The sequence below is a fragment of the Pan paniscus genome, chromosome 1 (genome assembly GCF_029289425.2).
Source record: "Pan paniscus chromosome 1, NHGRI_mPanPan1-v2.0_pri, whole genome shotgun sequence".
NCBI lineage: Eukaryota > Metazoa > Chordata > Mammalia > Primates > Hominidae > Pan > Pan paniscus.
In genome coordinates this window covers 194649961-194672708 of record NC_073249.2, presented here as the reverse complement: position 1 = coordinate 194672708, position 22748 = coordinate 194649961, and the positions used below count along the sequence as shown (strand labels likewise).

Sequence of the window (22748 nt, the reverse complement as noted above, 5' to 3'; positions counted from 1 at the left end):
TCCTGTTTTATTAAAGATTAAATTCTGAAGCAATAAAAGTTAAAGGAGCTTGTCCAAGGTTGCACAGCTAACAAGTAGAAGGGTCAGGATGTGAACCCAGACAATCTGTCTCTAGGGCCCACACTTTTAACTACTAAGCTTATACCAATTGCTTTAATACCACCTGTTTAGCAAGCTTATTGTAATTAAAAGAGACTGGGGCTGGGGGGTGGCTAGAGATGTCAGGCGCTATTGAGAGCTCCCAGAGAGCTGTATTCCCCCCAGAGTAGGGGAGGGTGAAGGGTGGGTAGGGATAGAATCTAGTGAAAAGGAAATGCTGTCCTCTCAAGAGTTTTTGGCAATGTGTATCTTTTCTTCTAGAGACCATGGCGAGCCCAGGGAAAGACAATTATCGAATGAAGAGCTATAAGAACAATGCTCTAAACCCTGAAGAAATGAGACGAAGAAGAGAGGAAGAGGGCATTCAGCTCCGGAAGCAGAAGCGGGAGCAACAAGTGAGTTAATGGGAGTATTCTCAAACATACTATTCTGGGAAACAAGCCCCTATGGTTGGCCTCCACCATGCACCCTGACTTGCCCTGTAGAAAAGTAGCTTACTAGGTGGGCATGGTGGCTCATGTCTGTAATCCCAGCACTTTGGGAGGCCAAGGCAGGCAGATCACCTGAGGTCAGGAGTTCAAGACCAGCCTGGCCAACATGGTGAAACTTCATTTTCTCTACTAAAAATACAGAAATTAGCCGGACGTGGTGGCATGCGCCTGCAATCTCAGCTACTTGGGAGGCTGAAGCAGGAGAATTGCTTGAACCTAGGAGGCGGAGGTTGCAGGAGCTAAGTTTGTGCCATTGCACTCCAGCCTGGGCAACAAGAGTGAAACTCCATCTCAAAAAAAAAAAAAAAAAAAAAAAAGCTTACTTACTGAGTGAGCTACTCATCCAGTTTCCTTTGTTGTAAGTAAATGTTGGGAGCTTTGAGAAAGAGAAAACTGACCTTATCCCCTTTTCACAAGTTAGACCAACTTAGACATCATTTATGTCTTTACTGTAACATTCTAGTTCTAGTTCCTTGTTACCTTTTCTTTTCTTTTTTTTTTTCTTTTTTTTTTTTTGAGACGGAGTCTGATTCTGTCACCCAGGCTGGAGTGCAATGGCACGATCTCTGCTCACTGCAACCTCTGCCTCCTGGGTTCAAGCAATTCTCCTGCCTTAGCCTCCCGAGTAGCTAGGATTACGGGCATGTACCACCACGTCCAATTAACTTTGTATATTTTTGGTAGAGACTGGGTTTCACCATGTTGGCCAGACTGGTCTCGAACTCCTGACCTTGTGATCTGCCCAGATCTGCCCACCTCAGCCTCCCATAGTGCTGGGATTACAGGCGTAAGCCACCACGCCCAGCCTGAGACTATAATAATGCCTCACCATCTGCACTCCTACGCCACCCCGCCAACAGATTCAGTCACCTGATTATATTTATTTATTTATTTATTTATTTATTTATTTATTTATTGAGACAAGGTCCCACTCTGTCACCCAGGCTGGAGTGCAGTGAGTGACATGATCTCAGCTCACTGCAGCCTCAAGCTCCCGGGCTCAAGTGATCCTTCTTCCTCAGCCTCCTGCGTAGCTGGACTATAGGCATGTACCACCACGCCCAGCTAATTTTTGTGGATTTTTTTTTTTTTTTTTTGGTGCAGACAGGGTTTTGCCATGTTGCCCAGGCTGGTCTTGAACTCCTGAGCTGAAGTGATCCACCTGCCCTGGCCTCCCAGAGTGCTGGGTTTGCAGGCATGCGCCACTGTGCCTGGCCAACCTAACCTGATTTTGCCCACCCTTTTGCTATACTATCATTCCTTTTTTTCTTTTTTTTTTTAAGACAGGATCTTGCCCTGTTGCCCAGGTTGGAGTACAGTGGCGTGATCTTGGCCCACTGCTGCCTCTGCCTCCAAGTCCTTGAATATCTTTTCCATGTCAGTAATCAATAGTCTCCTCTTCTCTTTGTGGAATACATTCCAGGACCCACAGTGGATGCCTGAAACTGCAGATATTACTGAACCTTACATATACTATGTTTTTTTCCATGTTTTCATCTTTTTACTTAAAGGAAGCACTTTACAGCTTCTCTTTGGCACATTTGAATTGCCAGCATCACTACTCTTGCACCTTGTGGCTATTACTAAGTAAAATAAGGGTTACTTGAACACAAGCAATTGCCACCTGATAACCAAGTTGGTTATTAAGTGACTAACTGGCAGCAGCGTATACAGCATGGAATGGATGCACTGGACAAAGGATGTTCACATCCTGGGCCAGACAGAACAAGATAGCATGAGATTTCAACACTACTCAGAATGGCATGCAATTTAAAACTTATGAATTGTTCATTTCTGGAATTTTCTGTGTAATATTTTCAGACCACGGTTGACTGGATAACTAAAATAATAGAAAGCAAAACTGAATAAGGGGAGACTAATGTATAAAGCTTGGCCTCACTTCTCAGCTACTCTAGTATATCCTTGTCAGTTATGCCATAATTTAACATTGGATTGTTCTTTGTTTTCTTTGGTTCAGAGAGTACTCTTAACCACTGTCTCTTTACTTTCAGCTTTTTAAACGGAGAAATGTGGAGCTGATTAATGAAGAAGCTGCCATGTTCGATAGTCTTCTCATGGACTCTTATGTGAGCTCTACCACTGGGGTAAGGCCCCTGCATGTGCCTCAGGCTGACCTGGAAAACACCTGCTTCTAAGGACAGAAATTGGGCCGTTCACATCATCTACCAGCTTTGCCAGTAACCATGACAAGTTCTTTCCTCTGTGGACCCTTCTGTCAGCTTTAGGAGTCAACAAAGATTCAACTTTGTTAGATATATCTGAGGAAACATTTAAGAGAAGCCATCAGTTGCCTCAGAATTAGGAATCACTTTTCAAATGTCCCAACTTGAAGCACCTATAGATTAAACAGACCCCTTCTCCTGAGCCTATTATGCCATCCTCTTGCCCTCAGTTTTTTAGAAAACAGGATGCCAAGCAGTATTATGTGCTCACATCTGGCTCTAATGTTGGTTTGCAACATTTGCAAAGTCCTAAACTTGTTTTATGTTCTAGGAGAGTGTGATCACAAGAGAGATGGTGGAGATGCTCTTTTCTGATGATTCTGACCTGCAGTTAGCAACCACACAGAAATTCCGGAAACTGCTCTCCAAAGGTACAAAGCCTGGCCCTTGTCAGAGAGGCCTTATATGATTTAGCCTCTTTTCTCTTCACTGATGTCATCAACTTACATGTGCCCTCACTCATTCTGCTCTAGCCCTACTGACCTTGGTGTTGCTTGTACAAGATACACACATTGCTACCTTCACACTGGATACTTCCTCTGCCTGATGTCCTCTATTCCCAGATATCTTTGTAGCAACTCCCTTACTCCTATGATTAAATCCCACCTTCAACAGTTTTATCTTTTTACCTTGCCCTACATATTCTCCTCCTCTCCCCCCATTATATTTATCTTCTAACATAATAAAATGACTCTTCCCACTAGGATATAAGCTCTCTGAGGGCAGAGACTTTTGTTTTTGTTCCCTCCTATGTCCTCTGTACCTAGAACTGTGCGGCACACCATAGGTACTTAATAAAAAAATTTAATGTATGATTGGAAAAATACCTCTTGTTTCAGTATATCAAATAATCTTCCCAAGAAGAGAGTACTGGTCTTTCTTGAAAGGGAAATGTGTAGACCATGGTTGTTCATCCCTTAGGCGGTTCTCTCTCCCACACCTTTCTTTGCTTACATTTAGTAAGCCAAAGATGAGCATTCTTAAATTAGGATTGGCTTTACTCTTTAACATTCCAGCTGTATTATACAGTTCAAAGACGAGTAGATATTGTTAAAACCACCTTACCAGAAGGGAGTTTGGGAATGTTTGTAAGGGTGGTCAGAAGTGTCTAAGAAGGATTGCAAGCTGACCCCCATGAAGGGATCAGCAAAAGCTTCTCCTGTGTTTTTATTTTCCCTTCTCCCTTATCCAGAGCCTAGTCCTCCAATAGATGAAGTTATCAACACTCCAAGAGTGGTGGATCGGTTCGTGGAGTTTCTGAAGAGGAATGAGAATTGTACATTACAGGTGAGGCCTGAAGGGAAGGGGTTTGTTTTGTCTTTTAATTTTTGGGGGATACATAGTAGGTATATATATTTATGGGGTACATGAGATGTTTTGACACAGGCATGCAATTTGAAATAAGCAAATCATGGAGAATGGGGTATCCATTTCCTCAAGCATTTATCCTTTAAGTTACAAACAATCCAATTATACACTTTAAGTTATTTTAAATTGTGTAGTTATTATTGACTATAGTCACCCTATTGTGTTACCAAATAGTAGGTCTTATTAATTCTTTCTGGGTTTTTTTGTACCCATTACTTATCCCCACCCCACCCCCAGTCCCCCACTACTGGGAAGGGGTTATTAGATGAAAGCCCTACTTCCAAGAAATTGCAGTGGGATACTTCTATTGACATATCTCTCAGGAAGTACAAAAGTAATGTTAGGAAACATTCAGGAGAAACCATCAGTTCCCTCACAGCCAGAATCTCTTCCTTAAAACAATTTCAAAGGAAAGGCACCAGACTATGATAGACTGATCATTCAGTTATAAATCAGAGGGTATAGTCCACTACCTGTGTGACCTGAGGCAAATTGTTTAGCCTCTCTGGGTCTCTTGTTTCAGAGATGGGTGATGGGTCAATCCATTGGAACTTGCCAGAACTCAGCTGAAAGGGACTTTGAGAGACCCATTTCATTCTAATCCTCATTTCAGAAATGAAGAAAGTGAAGCTCAGGAAATAAAAGAGTGACCTGGCAAAGGATGCATGGGTGTTGTGGTAGTGCAGGACTAAACCTGGGACCCTGGAAGCCCAATGTCTTATTCTCATCTATATCACATCACTGCATCTTCCCACTCTCTAAAGACGGGAGAGGAAAGGCTTGTATTTTATGTGTGTGTGTTTTAAATTCGTGGGCAAGAGGCTTGCTTGTGTTTTGTGAGGTTTTGTTTTGGTTTTTTAAATTCATGGGCAGGAGGCTTACTGTTCTGAGCCAGCTGATAGGCATGGCTGCTCAGTCTGAAATGACCTTTCAATCATTGCTTAATCTCACTTTCAGTTTGAAGCTGCCTGGGCTCTAACGAATATTGCCTCTGGAACCTCTCAGCAGACCAAAATTGTCATTGAAGCAGGGGCTGTCCCCATTTTTATAGAGCTGCTTAATTCAGACTTTGAGGATGTTCAGGAACAGGTAATGCTTAGATTTGGTGTGATTCTTTATAGTACCTGTGGTATAATAAAAAATATATTTGGTCTTTGTCCTGGTTCTTGGCACAGTGTTAAAACTCTTGGAATTTCCTGAGTGATAGGGGTGTCAAGTACAGATGGCCCCTAGGACTTGAAACTGGTATCTCAAGTTGGGGCAGTCTTGTGGGACTAACCTGCGGACTCTGCATTAACTCTAGGTGTTAGTGTCAGAATTGAATTAAATCGTTGGACACATGGTTGGTATCAGAGAATGGGTGGTTGATGTGGAAAAAACTCTATACATTTGTTGTTGGAAGTGCCATTGGAAAAAAGACACCACAGTACCCATATCTGAGTACCCACAAATCATGGAGATAAAGATACAACTTCCATTTCTCCCATTGAATTCTTACTAGTTGGATAGAATTGGAGAGTGGTAGTGGGCTCTTTTCTCTATTACTACATATAGACTTGGTCCAAGGCAGCTACAAGAGTGCAACTTTTGCCAGGCGCGGTGGCTCACGCCTATAATCCCAGAACTTTGGGAGGCCGAGGTGGGCAGATCACGAGGTCAGGAGTCCAAGACCAGCATGACCAACATGGTGAAACCCCATCTCTACTAAAAATACTAAAAAATTAGCTGGGCATGGTGGAGCTTGCCTGTAATCCCAGCTATTCAGGAGGCTTAAGACAGGAGAATCACTTGAACCGGGGAGGTGGAGGTTACAGTGAGCAGAGATTGCGCCACTGCACTCCAGCCTGGGTGACAGAGCGAGACTCCGTCTCAAAAAAAAAAAAAAAAAAATGCAACTTTCTGATTACTTTCTCCTTTTCTGGGCGATATTGTTTTGGCTTCTGTGGCTATAGTACAGATGGCAGCCTGTCTTTCCCTGCTGAACCAGGAACTCCCAGGGATAGGTCATTGTAGAACAAGTGCTCAGTAAGAATTTCAGTAGGGAGGTTACCTGAGCTTGTGTAGTATATTTGGGGCCTTGACATCATTCTCATCCTGGTGGGTACTCACTTTGCAGTTGTGGCTATAAAGTACTCACAGAAGTACCAAGCTTTGTGGGTGACAGTTTCATTATCCCCTTTTCAGGCAGTCTGGGCACTGGGAAACATAGCTGGAGATAGCTCTGTTTGCCGAGATTACGTCTTGAACTGTTCCATCCTTAATCCTTTGTTAACGTGAGTAATTATAATCATCTGTACCTGGGCGTCTACCGGGTGGCCACGTGGCAGGTCATTTGGGGGCAGCATACTTGATTCCTTAAGATGATAGGTAAGTGCAAAAACTATAAAAATGCATTCTGATTGCCGAAGTAAAAGATAGGTATCTTTGGAGATTGAGAAGGTTGTGGCCGGGCATGGTGGCTTATGCCTGTAATCCTAGCACTTTGGTAGGCCAGAGCAGGTGGATCCCATGAGCCTAGAGTTCAAAACCAGCCTGGGCAACATGGTGAAACCCCAACTCTACAAAAAATACAAAAGTTAGCCAGGTGTGGTGGCAGGCACCTGTAGACTCAGCTACTTGGGAGGCTGAGGCAGGGAGGATCACCTGAGCCCAGGGAGATCAAGGCTACAGTGAGCTGTGATTGATCACACCACTGCACTTCAGCCTGGGCAAAAGAGTGAAAAAAAAAAAAGATTGTGCCACCCATCTGCCAAGAAGGATCTTGTTCCTCACTTCACGGCACTGCAGAACCTCATGTTAGTCATATCCTCATATCCTCCTCATTGTTGAGCCAGGGGAGAGAGGCAGGACTAGCCCACCTGGAAAAATCCAACCTTCTCTACAAAATGCATTGATTTGCTGTGGGGTTTTGCATACATACATCGGACAGCTCTGTCGTAAATTATAGATCAAAGACCCCATGAAGCGTCATTGTATCCTTCTCCCATCCTTCCCTCCGTACCCTTAGAGTAAACTATGCCTAAACCAAAACAGATGAATGAACTGTTCTTCAGAGACCACAGTCTCATAGCCTACCACTGTCACTTTCTTGGACCCTTCACAGAAAATTATTCCATACTGTGTGGCTAAAGCTCTCACAGTAGACCTATAGCTTTTATTTCTTAGACTTTTAGCTTTTATTTCCAGGGAACACCATTCCTTGTCCTGGACTTGTGACCAGGGTTATGGGCATGATATATCCCACTTTAGAAGCTTTACAGGCTTACTCCAGATCTAGCCCTCTGTTTCGTCCCTATTATCTATGGTATTAACTAGCCACAGCTGGTCCTGAAATGAATACTCTGTATAGATGTTGGCCTCCTAACCTATACCAGCTCTATTAACTTAGGTCTATGAGTAGGAAGAAACAGGCTGCTAGAGTCTGAGAGGTCTCATTGGATTTGTCTCTGGGTTCATTGGCAACAGTCCTATGCCAAGGCCTCAGTGCTCAGGATCTGGCTTTGCTGTTTCCTTCAGACTCCTTACCAAGTCCACACGACTGACGATGACACGGAATGCGGTCTGGGCCCTGTCAAATCTCTGCCGAGGGAAAAACCCACCCCCAGAGTTTGCAAAGGTGAGAGAGCTACTTACTAGACCCTGAGTGACATCAGGTTCCTTCATATGGAGTTTTTAAGTGTTTGGGATACTCCTTGGAGTCTCAAATCATGGGAAACTGAAAGAAGCAATTGTTAGTGAAGCAGATGATCTTGTGTACCTGGATAGTAAAGTGAAAAGGTAGACCCAAATGTTTAATGTAGTAGCGATCCCTAGGGTCTGGAATTACTTGTGTGTGTGTATTGTGGGGGCGGTGGTTGCAATGTTAGGGTTCGTGATAGAGTTGATATAGTCTTGTTCCCCTGTGAGTCTTTCTCACTCTGCTTCCCACAGGTCTCTCCTTGTTTGCCTGTACTGTCTCGCCTACTCTTCAGCAGCGACTCGGACTTGCTGGCAGATGCTTGCTGGGCCCTTTCTTATCTGTCTGATGGCCCCAATGAGAAGATCCAGGCAGTCATAGACTCCGGAGTCTGCCGGAGATTGGTAGAGCTGCTGATGTGAGTGGTCTTAGAAGGGGTACAGGTTCTGGCTGGGCACGGTGGCTTATGCTTATAATCCCAGCACTTTGGGATGCCAAGGTGGGCGGATCACAAGGTCAGGAGTTCGAGACCAGCCTGACCAACATGGTGAAACCCCGTCTCTACTAAAAATACAAAAATTAGCTGGGCGCGGTGGCAGGCGCCTGTAATCCCAGCTACTTGGGAGGCTGAGGCAGGAGAATCATTTGAACCTGGGAGGCAGAGGTTGCACTGAGCCGAGATCGCGCCATTGCACTCCAGCCTGGGTGACAGAGCAAGACTCCGTCTCAAAGGAAAAAAAAGAATCCCAGCACTTTGGGAGGCTGAGGCGGGTGGATCACAAGGTCAGGAGATCAAGACCATCCTGGCTAACACGGTGAAACCCCGTCTCTACTAAAAATACAAAAAATTAGCCGGGCGTGGTGGCGGGCACCTGTAGTCCCAGCTACTTGGGAGGCTGAGGCAGGAGAATGGCGTGAACCCGGGAGGCAGAGCTTGTAGTGAGCCGAGATCGCGCCACTGCACTCTAGCCTGGGCAACAGAGCGAGACTCTGTCTCAAAAAAAAAAGAAAAAAGAAAAAAAAAGGGTACAGGTTCCTTAAGCTTCTCCAGGCTCAGACTAAAGAGAGAGAATCAGCAGGGCCGAAAATGGTGTGCTGGCCTTCTGATCAGATCTCCCTCCTCTGTAGGCACAATGATTACAAAGTGGCTTCTCCTGCCCTGAGAGCCGTGGGTAACATCGTCACTGGAGATGACATCCAGACCCAGGTAAGAAAGAGGAGGGTGCAGGATCTTAGACCAGCTATGGAAGAGCTTGTGGAGAGCTGCCAGTGGACAAAAGCCTTTCCTGCAAAGGGCTGTGGTCCTCATGGGAGGCACTATGGTCTAAGAAAGTAAGTGTGGGCTTGAGTGAAAAGTTCCAGCTCTGTTATTCTCTAAACAGTCATGGGAAACTTGGTTCCTTCTTTTCTTACATAAATTGGGAACAAATCATCGTCTAATGGGTGAAGGAAAACTAAATGGAAAAACTGGACTTACCACCTGGGACATTGTGAGGTAGTTAAGTTTGAGTCATGGTCCCTTTGAGATACTGAAAGCTATGGAACTCCACCCCTGCTTCCTAGATCTTTAAGGTCTCATGGATATCATGGACCTTGGAATAATCTTTTGTAAATAACCCTTCTGGTGAAGGCATAGTAAACAAAGTTCCCCTGCTCAAAGGCTAGAGATTTGGGTATTCTTTGGGTTTTGAGTAGCGGGCATAATTCTGTGGGATTCTGGACAGGTTTCTTAACAGGTGAGTAGTCTCACTCAAACACTCAAACCCACACACTCATTTTCTGGGTTACTTTGTATATGTATATGCATGTACTTTAAAATACAACATAAAATTTACCATTTTAACCATTGGCATAAAGTACATTCACATTGTTTTTCCGTTATTGCCACTAGCCAGCTACAGAAATTTTTTATCATCTCAAACTGAAACCGTACACATTAAACAGTAACTCCCCATTCTCCCTTCCCCTAGTGCCTAGTAACCACCATTCTATTTTCTGTATCTGTGAGTTTGAGTGCTCTAAGTACCTCATGTAAGTGGAATCATACAGTGTTTATTCTTTCTCGTCTGGTTTATTTCACTTAGCCTAGTATCTTTAAAATTCGTCCATGTTGTAGCATGCATCAGAACTCCTTTGAAAGGCTGAATGATATTCCACTGTATGTATATACCATATTTTATTTATCCATCGATAGACATTTGGGTTGTTTCCACCTTTTGGCTATTGTGAATAATGCTGCTATGAACATTGGTGTACAAATATTTGTTCAAGTCCCTGGTATATACCCAGAGTGGAATTGCTGGATCATGTTCTAATTTTATGCCTAATTTTTTTGAGGGGACACCATACTGTTCTGCACAGCTGCTATGCCGTCTTACATTCCCACCAACAATGCAGCATGTTCCAGTTTCCCCACAGCCTTGCCAACAGTTGTTATTTTCCGTTTTTTTTTTTTTTGATAATACCCACCCTAATGGGTGTGAAGTGATATTTCATTGTGGTTTTGATTTGCATTTTTCTAATGATTGGTAATGTTGAGCATCTTTTCATATGCTTATTGGCCATCTGTGTGTTTTTTTTTTTTTTTTTGGACACATGTCTATTCAAGTCTTTTGCTCATGTTTTAATTGGGTTGTTGAGTTTTCTGGTTGTTCAATTTTAGGAGTTCTTCATATGTTCTGGATATTAATCTCTTATCAGACACATGTTTTGCAAATATTTTCTCTTGTTCTGTGGTTTTATCTTTTAACTTTGGTGTCTTTAAAAAAAAAAAAACTTTTAACTTATTTAATTTTTTAAAATTGAGACAGAGTCTGTCTTTGTCACCCAGGCTAGAGTGCAATGATGCCATCTCGGCTCACTGCAACCTCTGCCTCCTGAGCTCAAAGCAATCCTTCCACCTCAGCCTCCCAAGTAGCTGGGACTACAGGCTTGCACCATCATGCCTAGCTAATTTTTTGAATTTGTTTTTTTTGGAGAGACAGGGTTTTACCATGTTGCCCAGGCTACTCTTGAACTACTGGGCTTAAGCAATCCTCCCACCTTGGCTTCTCAAAGTGCTGGGATTACAGGCATGAAGCCACCTCACCCAGACCAACTTTCTTTTCTTTTTTAATTTTTTTTAGAGGGTCTCACTATGTTGCCCCAGCTGGCCTTGAACTCCTGTGCTGAGGTGATCCTACTGCCTCAGCCTCCTGAGTAGCTGGGACTGCAGGTGCATACCACTGTGCCCAGCTTACTCCAATGTCTTGATGCACAAAAATTTTTCATTTTGATTAAGTCCAGTTTACCTGGGCCAGGTGCAGTGGCTCATGCCTGTAATTCCAGCACTTTGGGAGGCTGAGGCGGGAGGATCACTTGAGCCCAGAAGTTTGAGACCAGCCCTGCAACATGGGAAGACCCTGTCTCTACAAAAAAAAAAAAAGTTTTTTAATTAGCAGAGTGTGGTGGCACCCTGCTACTCAGGAGTTCCCAGCTACTCAGGAGGCTGAAGTAGAAGGATTGCTTGAGACTGGGAGGTCAAGGCTGCAGTAAGCCGTGATCATACCACTGCACTCCAGCCTAGGCAACAAAGTGAGACCCTATTTAAAGAAAAAAAATGAAGCCGGGCACAGTGGCTCACGCCTGTAATCCCAACACTTTGGGAGGCCGAGGCAGGCAGATCACCTGAGGTCAGGAGCTTGAGACCAGCCTGGCCAACATGATGAAACCCCATCTCTACTAAAAATAGAAAAATTTTCCGGGCGTGGTGGTAGGCGTCTGTAATCCAAGCGTCTTGGGAGGCTGAGGCTGGAGAATCACTTGAACCTGGGAGGTGGAGGTTGCAGTGAGCCGAGATTGTGCCATTGCACTCCAGCCTGGACGTCAGAGCGAGACTCTGTCTCAAAAAAAAAAAAAAAAAAACATAAAAAAAATTAAAAACAGTTTAATTTTTCTTTTGTTTCCTGTGCTTTTGGTGTTCTAGGTCATTCTTAACTGTTCAGCCCTACCTTGCCTTCTCCACTTGTTGAGCAGTCCCAAGGAGTCAATCCGGAAGGAAGCTTGCTGGACTATTTCAAATATTACTGCTGGCAACAGGGCTCAAATACAGGTAAAACAGGCAGGGAAGTCAAGGGGCATGGGAAGTCATAGGAACTTGGGAGGTTGTTGGAATATTTGCTTTCAGAAGAAAGAATTTGTTTCCCTTTAAAAATAGGAGTCAATTGGCCAGGCACGGTGGCTCACGCCTGTAGTCCCAGCACTTTGGGAGGCCGAGGTGGGCAGATCATGAGGTCAGGAGTTTGAGACCATCCTGGCCAACATGGTGAAACCCCATCTGTACTAAAAATACAAAAATTAGATGGGTGTGGTGGTGGACGCCTGTAATCTCAGCTATTTGGGAGGCTGAGGCAGGAGAATTGCTTGAACCCGAGAGGCAAAGGTTGCAGTGAGCTGAGATCACGCCACTGCACTCCAGCCTGGGCAACAGAGCGAGACTCCATCTCAAAAAAAAAAAAAAAAAAAAAGAGGGGCTGGGCGTGGTGGCTCATGCTTGTAATCCCAGCACTTTGGGAGGCTGAGGTGGGCGGATCATGAGGTCAGGAGATCAAGACCATCCTGGCTAACGTGGTGAAACCATGTCTCTTCTAAAAATACAAAAAAAAAAAAAAAATTAGCTGGGCATGGTGGCAGGCGCCTGTAGTCACAGCTAGTTGGGAGGCTGAGGCAGGAGAATGGCGTGAACCTGGTAGGTGGAGCTTGCAGTGAGCCGAGATCGCGCCACTGCACTCCAGCCTGGGCGACAGAGCAAGACTGTCTCAGAAAAAAAAGAAAGAAAGAAAGAAATTGGAGTCAGTGTGTACTATTGGTCAAAGAAGCTGTGTAACCAAAACTGGGTTCTTCTGTAGTAGCCTGTCACCTATATAGGAAGAACAAAAGAAAACTCCCAGAATGGGGAAGATGTCTAAGTCTTAGCTGATTTGGGGACTAGATTTATTTATCATGCTGAAATGACTTTCTCCTTCCATCTGCCTCCTCTCAATTCTCTCTCAGGCTGTTATAGATGCAAATATCTTCCCTGTGTTGATCGAAATCCTTCAGAAAGCAGAGTTTCGTACAAGGAAAGAGGCAGCCTGGGCCATCACCAATGCCACATCAGGAGGAACCCCTGAGCAGATCAGGTATTACATTCCTTTCCCGTTGTCTTGAATGATAATGGATGCTCTCCCTGTTTGCTCATGGTTTACAGGTGACCTATAAACTGCTCTTGCTCAGACAGGTTTGCCCCCTAGTCTCACTGTAATAGAATTTTACTGGTAAACTGCTACAGTGTCACTAGAATCTGGAATAGATTCCATGTAAGCCATGTGGGAATCTATTCCAGATTCCAGTGACACTATAACAGTTTACCAGTTTTCCCTTCTGGAGAAGAGAAACATGACATGGACATCCAACCTTTCTCTACCTTTTCTTATCCAACAGAGAACTGAAATCTATGTAGTTCTCAATTCAAATGAAGGGGAACCGTGCTATGGCTCACTCAAAACAGTTTCTTCAGCCTGACCAACATAAGAAGACTCTGTCTCTACGAAAGATACAAAAATTAGCCGGGCATGGTGGCATGTGCCTATAGTCCCAGCTGAGATGGGAGGATGGCTTGAGCCTGGAAGGTCAAGGCTGCAGTGAGCTGTGATTGTACCACTGCACTCCAGCCTGAGTGACAGAGCCAGAGTCTGTCACAAAAAAAAAAAAAAAAAAAACAAGCAAGCTGGTGTAGTGGCTCATGTCTGTTATCCCAGCACCTTGGGAAGCTGAAGCAGGAGGATCCTTTAAACCCAGGAGTTCAAGACTAGCCTGGGCAACATAGGGACTTTGTCTCATGTGTACAAAAATGTAAAAATTAGCAGGTTGTAGTGGCGTGTGCCCGTGGCCACAGCTACTCAGTAGGCTGAAGCAGGAGGATCACCTGAGCCCAGGAGGTCACAGTTGTAATAAGCTGTGATTGTGCCACTACACTCCAGCATTTGCTACAGAGCAAGGTCCTGTCTCAAACAAAAAAGCAGCTTCTTTGAGAAATTAATTTGGGATATGAGACTTGAAAGAAGCGAATAGAAAGCTATTTTGTGTATGTGTGCTCTTTTTGAGACCGCAACCTCTGCCTCCCAGGTTCAAGCGATTCTTCTGCTTTAGCCTCCTGAGTAGCTGGGGCAGGCACGTGCCACCACGCCCGGCTAATTTTTTGTATTTTTAGTAGAAACGGGGTTTCACCATGTTAGCAGGCTGGTCTTGAACTCCTGATGTCAGATGATCCTCCCACCTTGGCCTCCCAGAGTGCTGGGATTACAGGCATGAGCCACCTGGCCTGTGTACTCTTTTATTTTAGTTTCCATTATCTGAACATTAGTGGAAAGTGGTGGGAATAGTTAAGTGTTTTGCCCTTCACTTGTTGCCTATTAAGGGGAGCACAGTTAGTATATATAAAGTCTTAGGAGAAAAGAGATAGCTGTTGAGTTAAGCTTTGAAGGATAAATATGGGATTGTAAAAGGCCTCTTAGACAGGGAAAAGCATAAATAAAGGTACAGGAATCAGAAACCTGGAGACCTTTACAAGTGTGACTAGAATGTATTGTCCTTGGAAGGGAATAATGGGAGGCAGAGCTAGAAAGGAACTAGGAGCCAGATTGCAGAGCATCCAGGCTGGGCTGGGCTTGTGGTATTATGGTATTGTTGTGCCATAGAATTTGGAGTTCAGGGAATTAGGGAGCCTGTGAAAAATTTTATGCAGGGAAGTGATGTGTTCAGAGGGGTAATATTGCAGCCAAGGAGACATTAGAGGCAAGGAGGAGGAGTGTTTGGTAGCATCCACATGTGAAATGAACTAGACCAACCACATGTGAAATGAACTGAACAATATCAACAGGAAGGTAGAGAGATAGAGAAAGGATAAGCGGTTATCAAGGCTCAGTAAGAGCAGTGGCTCACACCTGTAATCCCAGCACTTTGGGAGGTCAAGGTGGGAGGATCGCTTGAGACCAGGAATTTGAGACCAGCCTGGACAACATAATGAGACTTTGTCTCTACAAAAAATAAAAAATAAATTAGCTGAGAATGGTGGCACACACCTGTAGTCCCAGCTGTTTGGGAGGCTGAGGCAGGAGGATCACTTAAGCCCAGGAGGCTGCAGTGAGCTGGGATCGCACCAGTGCACACCAGCCTGGGTGACAGAGCAAGACCCTGTCTCAAAAAAAAAAAAGGACTTGGTTGGGGGACACTCTCATTCTCTGGCATGGAATGGGGTGTTGCACAATTCTTTTTTCTTTTCTTTTTTTTTTTTGAGACGGAGTCTCACTCTGTCGCCCAGGCTGGAGTGCAGTGGCGTAATCTCGGCTCACTGCAAGCTCTGCCTCCTAGGTTCACACCATTCTCCTGCCTCAGCCTCCCGAGTAGCTGGGACTACAGGTGCCCGCCACCACACCTGGCTAATTTTTTTTTTTTTTTTGTATTTTTTTTAGTAGGGACGGGGTTTCACCATGTTAGCCAGGATGGTCGCGATCTCTTGACATTGTGATCCGCCCACCTCAGCCTCCCAAAGTGCTGGGATCACAGGTGTGAACCACCGCGCCCGGCCTCACAATTCTTAAAAATAAAAAAAAAATTAGTAAGAGTGGGTTGCTGAGAGTTCAGAGCACCTGCCCAGCACTTCATGTGTCCTGTACTAGTTTAGCACTTGCTTGGTCTCTGGCCCCTAGGTACCTGGTCTCACTGGGCTGCATCAAACCCCTATGTGACTTGCTGACTGTAATGGATTCGAAGATTGTGCAAGTGGCCCTCAATGGACTGGAGAACATCCTGCGGCTTGGAGAGCAAGAGGGCAAGCGCAGTGGCTCAGGGGTCAATCCTTATTGTGGCCTCATAGAGGAAGCCTATGGTATGTGCCCTCTCCTCAATCTAGGTCAGAACCTGAGACTGTAGGCCTCCAACGTGGTATACATATGTTGGTGGTGGCGGAGTGTGGGTTGGGAAGCATCCATAGCTTCCATGAGACTGATGTCTGTGTCTTCAGAACAGTTAAGAGCTCCTGCCCTAGCCAAGTTTCACCATCCACAGGGTTTCAGACGTTACCATGAGTATAATCAGGATGTGCTGAGTAGCTGGGGTACAGCTAGGATTTGGATTTGGCTCATCTTTTGAGTTGAGAGTTGTCTCTCACCAGTTTCTTCTCCTTCTAAGGAGTGATAGGTCAGTTCTCTTTCTGATAGGCTGTACCTATAAGAGTGCTGGATTAACTCATCACTCATCCCTGAGAGGCTGATGATTTGCCCACGTCATGCTTCTAGTTTAAAGCAGAATCAGGACTAGAACCTCTGTAACTGACATTTTGGTCTCTTTCCTTTGGGATTCTGTAGTTTTGAGAAGAAATCTTAACTCTCCCCTTTCAGGTCCAAGAGTGATCTGATCATATGACTTGTGTTTGTAAGCACTAACATACCTCAGGGAAGGAAAAATAGGTAAATGTTTCACCTGCCCATAGAAAAGCACTCACACTTCCCTCTCCTTCCTTCTTACTACTGTAGGCTTGGATAAAATTGAGTTTCTCCAGAGCCATGAGAACCAGGAGATCTACCAGAAGGCCTTCGACCTCATTGAGCACTACTTTGGTGTAGAAGACGATGATAGCAGCCTGGCTCCCCAAGTCGATGAAACGCAACAGCAGTTCATCTTCCAGCAGCCTGAGGCCCCCATGGAGGGCTTCCAGCTATAATATCTGCCTCCGGGGAGGGGAGGGGATGGGAAGCACCACCAGCCAGCGGAAGAGCAGCCCTCTGGTGGGCGGGAAACCAGTGTCCCCACCATCAGCCACCACACACCTCTGCTGCCCTGGAGACTGTGCTCTTGACCTGCTCCGCCCCCTTCCCTGGAGGGAGCACCCTCTGGACAGACAGAACCATCTGAGGCTCACCTTTGGGTTTTGTGACAAGAAGGGGACGTGTTGGGTTTTTCTTCCTTACACTATATTTTGGCTGCACACATGTCTTTAACCCAGGAGCCCAGGGGTAGACAAAGGAGGACTAAGGTAATCAATTTGCACCTTTTTTTATTTTTATTTTTTTTCTTTTTTTCTTCAGTGGTGACTTCCTTCCCTTTATCTTTTTTCATTCTTCCCGGTCCTCTGCCCTGATCTGTGTAACTCTTATCTTGGGTACTTGAGCAGACGGTATATTCCAGAGGTGGGAGGTGGGAGGGGAAGGGAGAAATCCAAAACAAAGTGTTCTTGCTCTGACAGAATATTAATCTTGTATGCTTGGATTGAGTTATTTAATTTTTTTTTCTTTTGCACATTTTTCTTGTATTAAGATTGCTCTTCCCAAGAGCCACAAGTTCCTGGTTTTAGTAAACCCAGCTGCCTGCATTGCCTGGGACTAGAGGCTGGGGAGGCTACCATGAAACAAAGGTCCCTCCCTCCCTCTGACTCTTTGCCCAGACCTCTTTAGTTTGGGAGATCTTCCTCACTCTCCTGAAGTGTCTCAAGTATACCAGTGGGAGTGCAGGGGAGGAGCACAGGCCTTCAGATGGGGCTTCCCATGTGTAGCTACTGATCCCATATTTCCTACTCACCTTCCAAATGGTGCGACCCAACTTCATTTGTTTACTTGAAAATTCCCCCTCGAGGTTGAGAGAACCTCTGAGGTGGCTGTATTTTCTCCTAAGCTTGAGATAGGGGGCTGTGGTCCTTCCTTTCTCCTGAGGAGAAAGTCCTTGCTCTGGTGACCTGTAAGTTGCAGAGGAGGGTGGAGTGAGAGTGTCATGTATTGGGATAGTCAGGGATCCCTGCCTTTGGCCTTTCTTCTTCTTCTTCTTCCTCTTCCATAGTTGGATCATGTATATTTTACTTCTAAAGGAGAGAATGTCAAAAAGTTCTGTATTTTTTTATATTCTATATATTAGGTAGGTCAATCTTAATTGGTCTCAAGAGGAAGAACTGTCTGTCATTTCGGTAAGTAGGATACTGTGAGGAAGACCAAAAAGAGATATGGATGCTTCCTCGCTCAGGAGGCCTGAGCTTGGTCCTTTTCCTCTCTGCTTGGATTCTGGACCACCACCTGGGACCAACCTTCAGCTCTGGAACCTTCATAAAGCAGGTCAGCGTGGCCTGATTGTCCCAGGACCTGAAGGGAGCAAGGATGGCCTCAGGGCCTGGTGAAGTCTGCTACTCTGTCCTTACTGCTGAACATCCTGCTTGTATCAGGAAACTCAGAAGCAGTTTGCCTTGTCAAATTCAATCTCAATGGCCGTTGTCCACATAACTGATCACCCATGGCTGCCTCTCCTATTATCTATTATCACTGAAACTTAGTAGCCTGCTTTTTTTTTTTTTTTAGAGCTATTGCTTATCTTCCCTGTTTGGGATCCTTGTACCTGATTTGGGTTTTCCCTTCCTTGTGACAATTATAATCCAGATGCCTCTTCTTTCTGTTTGAATTATGGTAGTGCATTGCCTTAGTGGCTTGCCTGTGCCTCTGGGTGGATTACATATGATAGTAAAGCCCACCTGTTTGGATGGGAGTAGAGGAAGTTGGTGTAGACCAGCTGTGGAGCTGAAGGCACAGTCTGCCCCACCCCCACCTCCCCACTGTGGTTAGTCAGAGGCATCCTGCTCCAAGCTCTGCTTTTCCTTCCTCTGAAACAATGCCATTCTTGCTTCTATTGCTACACATCTCCTTCTGGCTCAGGTGAAATCCATGCCCTTCTGCTTATAGACCTAAAGTTCAGGTACTTATTATTGGCCATTGGTCTTGAATTTGCCCTCTCCTAGTGCTGCAGTCCCACTTCAAAGCCATTTTCTGAGGAGGATGGTTTAGGTCTGGCAATTGTCCTTGAAAACTCCCACCCATGTTGTACCACCTTGGTGAGTCAGATGCCACTCATCAGCTTGGGAATGATGGCTGCCAACTCCCAATCTCCCAGGAAGGCAGGGGGCAGAATCTTTTTTTCACTTGGCCTGCTACCTCCATTAAAAAACCATTCTCTTACAGTTAAAAAAAAAAAAAAAAAAAAAGCCTTCCCCTACCCAACCTCCGCCCATTGTTCTCTTCCAAAGGGCAATTTAGTAGGATCTACTTTGTACATCTCAAGTAAGAGTTAAGTCCCTGATATAGGGACCAGTTTCTTAGTGTAAGACATACACATCCTGCTTGTCCAGCTGTTCCTCCAAAATCTACTTTGGCTTCAGCTCCGGGTCCTGTACCAGATGGAAAATGTTTTTGGTGATCTGGCTGCTGCTTAAAGCCAGTTTTCCCTAAGAACTCCAAAGGCTAAAGTCTACTAGGGGCAGAGTGTGAGGATAGATTTGTAATCAGAGAAAAGTGGCCTCCAGGAGCTTTCATTTATGTCTTCTCCAGACCAGGTTTTCCTGTTATCTTCCTTTAATCCCCTTTCAACCAACAGGTGAAGTTCTTCCAGCCCACAGAGGTAGTAATATCATCTTTTCTATCTCCTCCTCTCCTTTGGCCATGTAATGAAGCAAAATATTATTTATTTAGCCCAGGCTTGAGAGCCACTGTTTGTGGACAGTCTTCATCTGGATTCCATACCCTGGCCTAAGCGAGGTAAGGCTCTCTGGTTATTGCCAGGATGGAGCCCCCCTACCCCAGTCTGCTGTAGGGAATACCCTAATTAGTTGAGGCATGCTTTTGGAATCCTGGCATGTTGGCATATGGCTGGTCTATCCTTTTTAAGATCTCTGGTTGGGGGTATCTGGATATGGATTAGGAGGGACAAGGAGCCTTTTTCTTGGCTAATGTTTTCCAATACTTTTTTGAATGGTGCCAGCCCCTCCAGGCATCCCACCCCCAAATCATCATCTTTAGTACTAACAGGGTGTCTGGTCTTAGAAGCCTCCCTTCAGATCCCAGCTGACCCCGGTGACTGCCTGGCCTTGATGTTGGCTGCAGCCTTCTGATAGAACCACATGGATTCCACCCACAGCTGGCCAGGCTTGTTACATGGGTCAGGGAATACAAATGGCCCCCCCAGGGAGCAGGTGTTGGCCTCAGTTTTCAGGGACCCTTGGTGTTGCTCCTTACCTAGAGCCCATTAATCTACCCCATCAACTCTCTGCCATGAAAGCCATCTTCCAGGAGCCCTGTTTTTTGGAGCTGAACTGCACAGATTATAGCTGCTATTGTACTTAAATAAGGGAGAGGAAAAGAAGGTTCTCAGGCACAGACTTTCTATTTTTCTCAAGCCAAACCAGTTTAAAATGTCTAGCAGAATGAACTGTATTTCCATTTCTTCATGTCTACCTGCCTTCCCCCCACACCCTAAAGTTGTACTTGTTTCTAGCAAACTAGAAGGAAAAGATAGGAAAGCCTGGCACTACTAACCTCACCTCTCATACACCTCTTTGAAGGCCCCAGCTCTTTTGTTCAGGCCTCTCTTCTCCCCTAGACTCACTCAGCTTGGTATCCATCATCTTGAGCATTCTTCAGTAGATTCATCTAGGGTTCAGATTCCAGACTCTCAGCTGAAGACAGGGAGCCAATTTCCCCCAGGTCCCTGCAGGTAATCCAGGGACCCCATAGGGAGAACAGGCTGACTGGGGCATTAGGAATGTTTGTACCTCTCTGCTTCCCTGGCAGCCTGGGGAAGGGTGCAGGGCTCAGTGCGCTAAACCATGGTAAACATCTTCGATAGAACTACCCTAGAATTTAGTGAGTGTGAGACTGAGATATTGCTCAGAATAAATTTATTCCATAGCCATTTAGGATTGCATGTTCTGGACCAACCTTGTCCAGTATGTTTTCTGTTTGAGCTTTTTCATTCTTTTGTTAAGCCAACAAGTTGAGAATTTGGCCCTGCTGGGATCCATGTAGTGGGCACTAGCTGCTCTTTGGCCAAGGCCTTCATAAATGATTCAGTCTCTCATTATCTGTCCTCTAGCCCCACACCCTGATTTAGACCGTGGCAAAGGAAGAACTTGAGGTCAAGACCAACCAAATCTGTGAATTAAAGCTGTTATTTTTTTCTCTGCAAGGGCGCTTTGCTTCAGGTCTGGGCTATGTGCAGAACCTAAGCAGGCTGTGAGAGTTAGAAGAGGCAGTATTACATGTTAGGCCCAGAACACCATGGGAAAAGGTTTATGTAGCGTATCTTAGTGGCCTGCCTAGCTGCCTCTGGGCCAGGCTGACTTCTGATGTCCACATTAGCTCATACCTGAACCCTGTTGCTGAATGCCAGCCCTGTTCTCCTGTAACTGTTATATACGCCATGGCCTGGGGGGCATTGAAGGAAGTAAGCTCTCAGAGATCCTAACACCGGCTGGGAACCTCTGACTCAGAGCATGTCTTTAAAGAGTCCACATCTGGCCAGGCGCGGTGGCACATGCCTGTAATCCCAGCACTTTGGGAGGCCGAGGCGGGCGGATCACGAGGTCAGGAGTTTGAGACCAGCCTGGAAACATAGTGAAACCCCATCTCTAATAAAAATACAAAAAATTAGCTGGGCGTGGTGGCAGGCGCCTGTAATCCCAGCTACTTGGGAGGCTGAGACAGGAGAATCACTTGAACCCAGGAGGCGGAGGTTGCAGTGAGCCAAGATCATGCCACTGCACTCCAGCTTGGGTGACAGTGCGAGACTCCATCTCAAAAAAAAAAAAAATCCACATCTTCAGCTGGGCGTGGTGGCTCATGCCTGTAATCCTAGCACTTTGGGAGGCTGAGGCGGGCAGATCACTTGAGGTTAGGAGTTCAAAACCAGCCTGACCAACATAGTAAAACCCCGTCCCTACAAAAATAAAAAAATAAAAAAAATAAGCCAGTGTGGTGGTGGGCACCTGTGATCTCAGCTACGTGGGAGGCTGAGGCAGGAGAATCTCTTGAACCTAGGAGGCAGAGGTTGCAGTGAGCCAAGATTGTGCCAGCCTGGGCGACAGGGTGAGACTCTTGTCTCAAAAAAAAAAGTCCACCTCTTCATGAACCCTCAGACTCTGGAGTTGGGTGTCGGCTTTTTTAGCCAGCTTTTGTGGGAATTGCCTTTGACCTATTAAAGAAGGAAAGTGGGTAATGGAGTCCCAGCCACTCAAGAGACTGGATATCCCCCGAGAATGGCTTGGGTTACCAGCTATGGACCCTTGGAAGATGAATCTAATCCTTCTCACTGGTTTTTCTTTGCAAATTCATTTGCTTTTATTTTTCTAATAACAATAAACTCTATTTTCCATGTTCTCAGGGCCCCTGGGTAGACAGACACAGCTTGATTTCAGAGCAGACATAGGCCAAGAAAACATGGCATTGAGTGTGCTGAGTCCAGACAAATGTTATTTATATACACATCCAAATTTGAAGAGAAAATGTATTTCTTTAGGTTTCAAACACTGTAATAGATATAAAGGAAAAATAAAAACCTGTTGCAAAGTTCTAAATTGTCTTCTTTGGCTTGGAGTGACCCTAGACTGGATTTGGGGGAAGAGAATGAGGAGGTGTTTAAATTTGTAGCTTAACAGTGGAAATAAGAGTTGTACCAACCTGCACCTGCTCTAAAGTTTTTTTCATCGACTTTATTGAAATATAATTGACATACAATAAATTGTACATATTTAAAGTATATACACGTTGATAAATTGAAACACATATGCACCCATAAAACAACCACAAGATAGTGAATATATCTATGACCTTCATAAGCCGTAAGCTTCCCGCTTGAGAATCCCTCCTTTCTGCCCCACCTCCAGCAACCACTGATCTGTGGCTGTCACTGTAGTTTAGTTTGCATTTTCTAGAGTTTCTCTAAATGATTTTGACTTAGTTTCATCAGCACCACTCTACAGCCCTTTGAACCTTTTTTTTTTTTTTTTTTTGAAACGGAGTTTTTTATTCTTGGCATCCTGGCTGGAGT

The 22748-nt window shown here is 45.1% G+C and overlaps 1 protein-coding gene across 4 annotated transcripts in view; it reads left to right on the top strand.

The window, feature by feature from the left end:
• Positions 1 to 22275, top strand: part of KPNA6 (karyopherin subunit alpha 6) — a 68829-nt gene extending 46554 nt beyond the window's left edge. For all 4 annotated transcript variants that reach the window (XM_008953495.4, XM_008953496.5, XM_055103096.2 and 1 more), the window contains 13 exons: positions 361 to 494; positions 2603 to 2695; positions 3105 to 3204; positions 4026 to 4120; positions 5159 to 5290; positions 6386 to 6474; positions 7718 to 7817; positions 8132 to 8295; positions 9006 to 9084; positions 11842 to 11967; positions 12909 to 13036; positions 15605 to 15783; positions 16430 to 22275. In XM_008953495.4, coding sequence (XP_008951743.1) covers positions 361 to 494; positions 2603 to 2695; positions 3105 to 3204; positions 4026 to 4120; positions 5159 to 5290; positions 6386 to 6474; positions 7718 to 7817; positions 8132 to 8295; positions 9006 to 9084; positions 11842 to 11967; positions 12909 to 13036; positions 15605 to 15783; positions 16430 to 16617 — 1607 coding nt within the window. In that variant the 3' untranslated portion in view covers positions 16618 to 22275. The remainder of the gene's footprint in view (positions 1 to 360; positions 495 to 2602; positions 2696 to 3104; positions 3205 to 4025; positions 4121 to 5158; positions 5291 to 6385; positions 6475 to 7717; positions 7818 to 8131; positions 8296 to 9005; positions 9085 to 11841; positions 11968 to 12908; positions 13037 to 15604; positions 15784 to 16429) is intronic.
• The last annotated feature ends 473 nt before the right edge of the window (positions 22276 to 22748 follow it).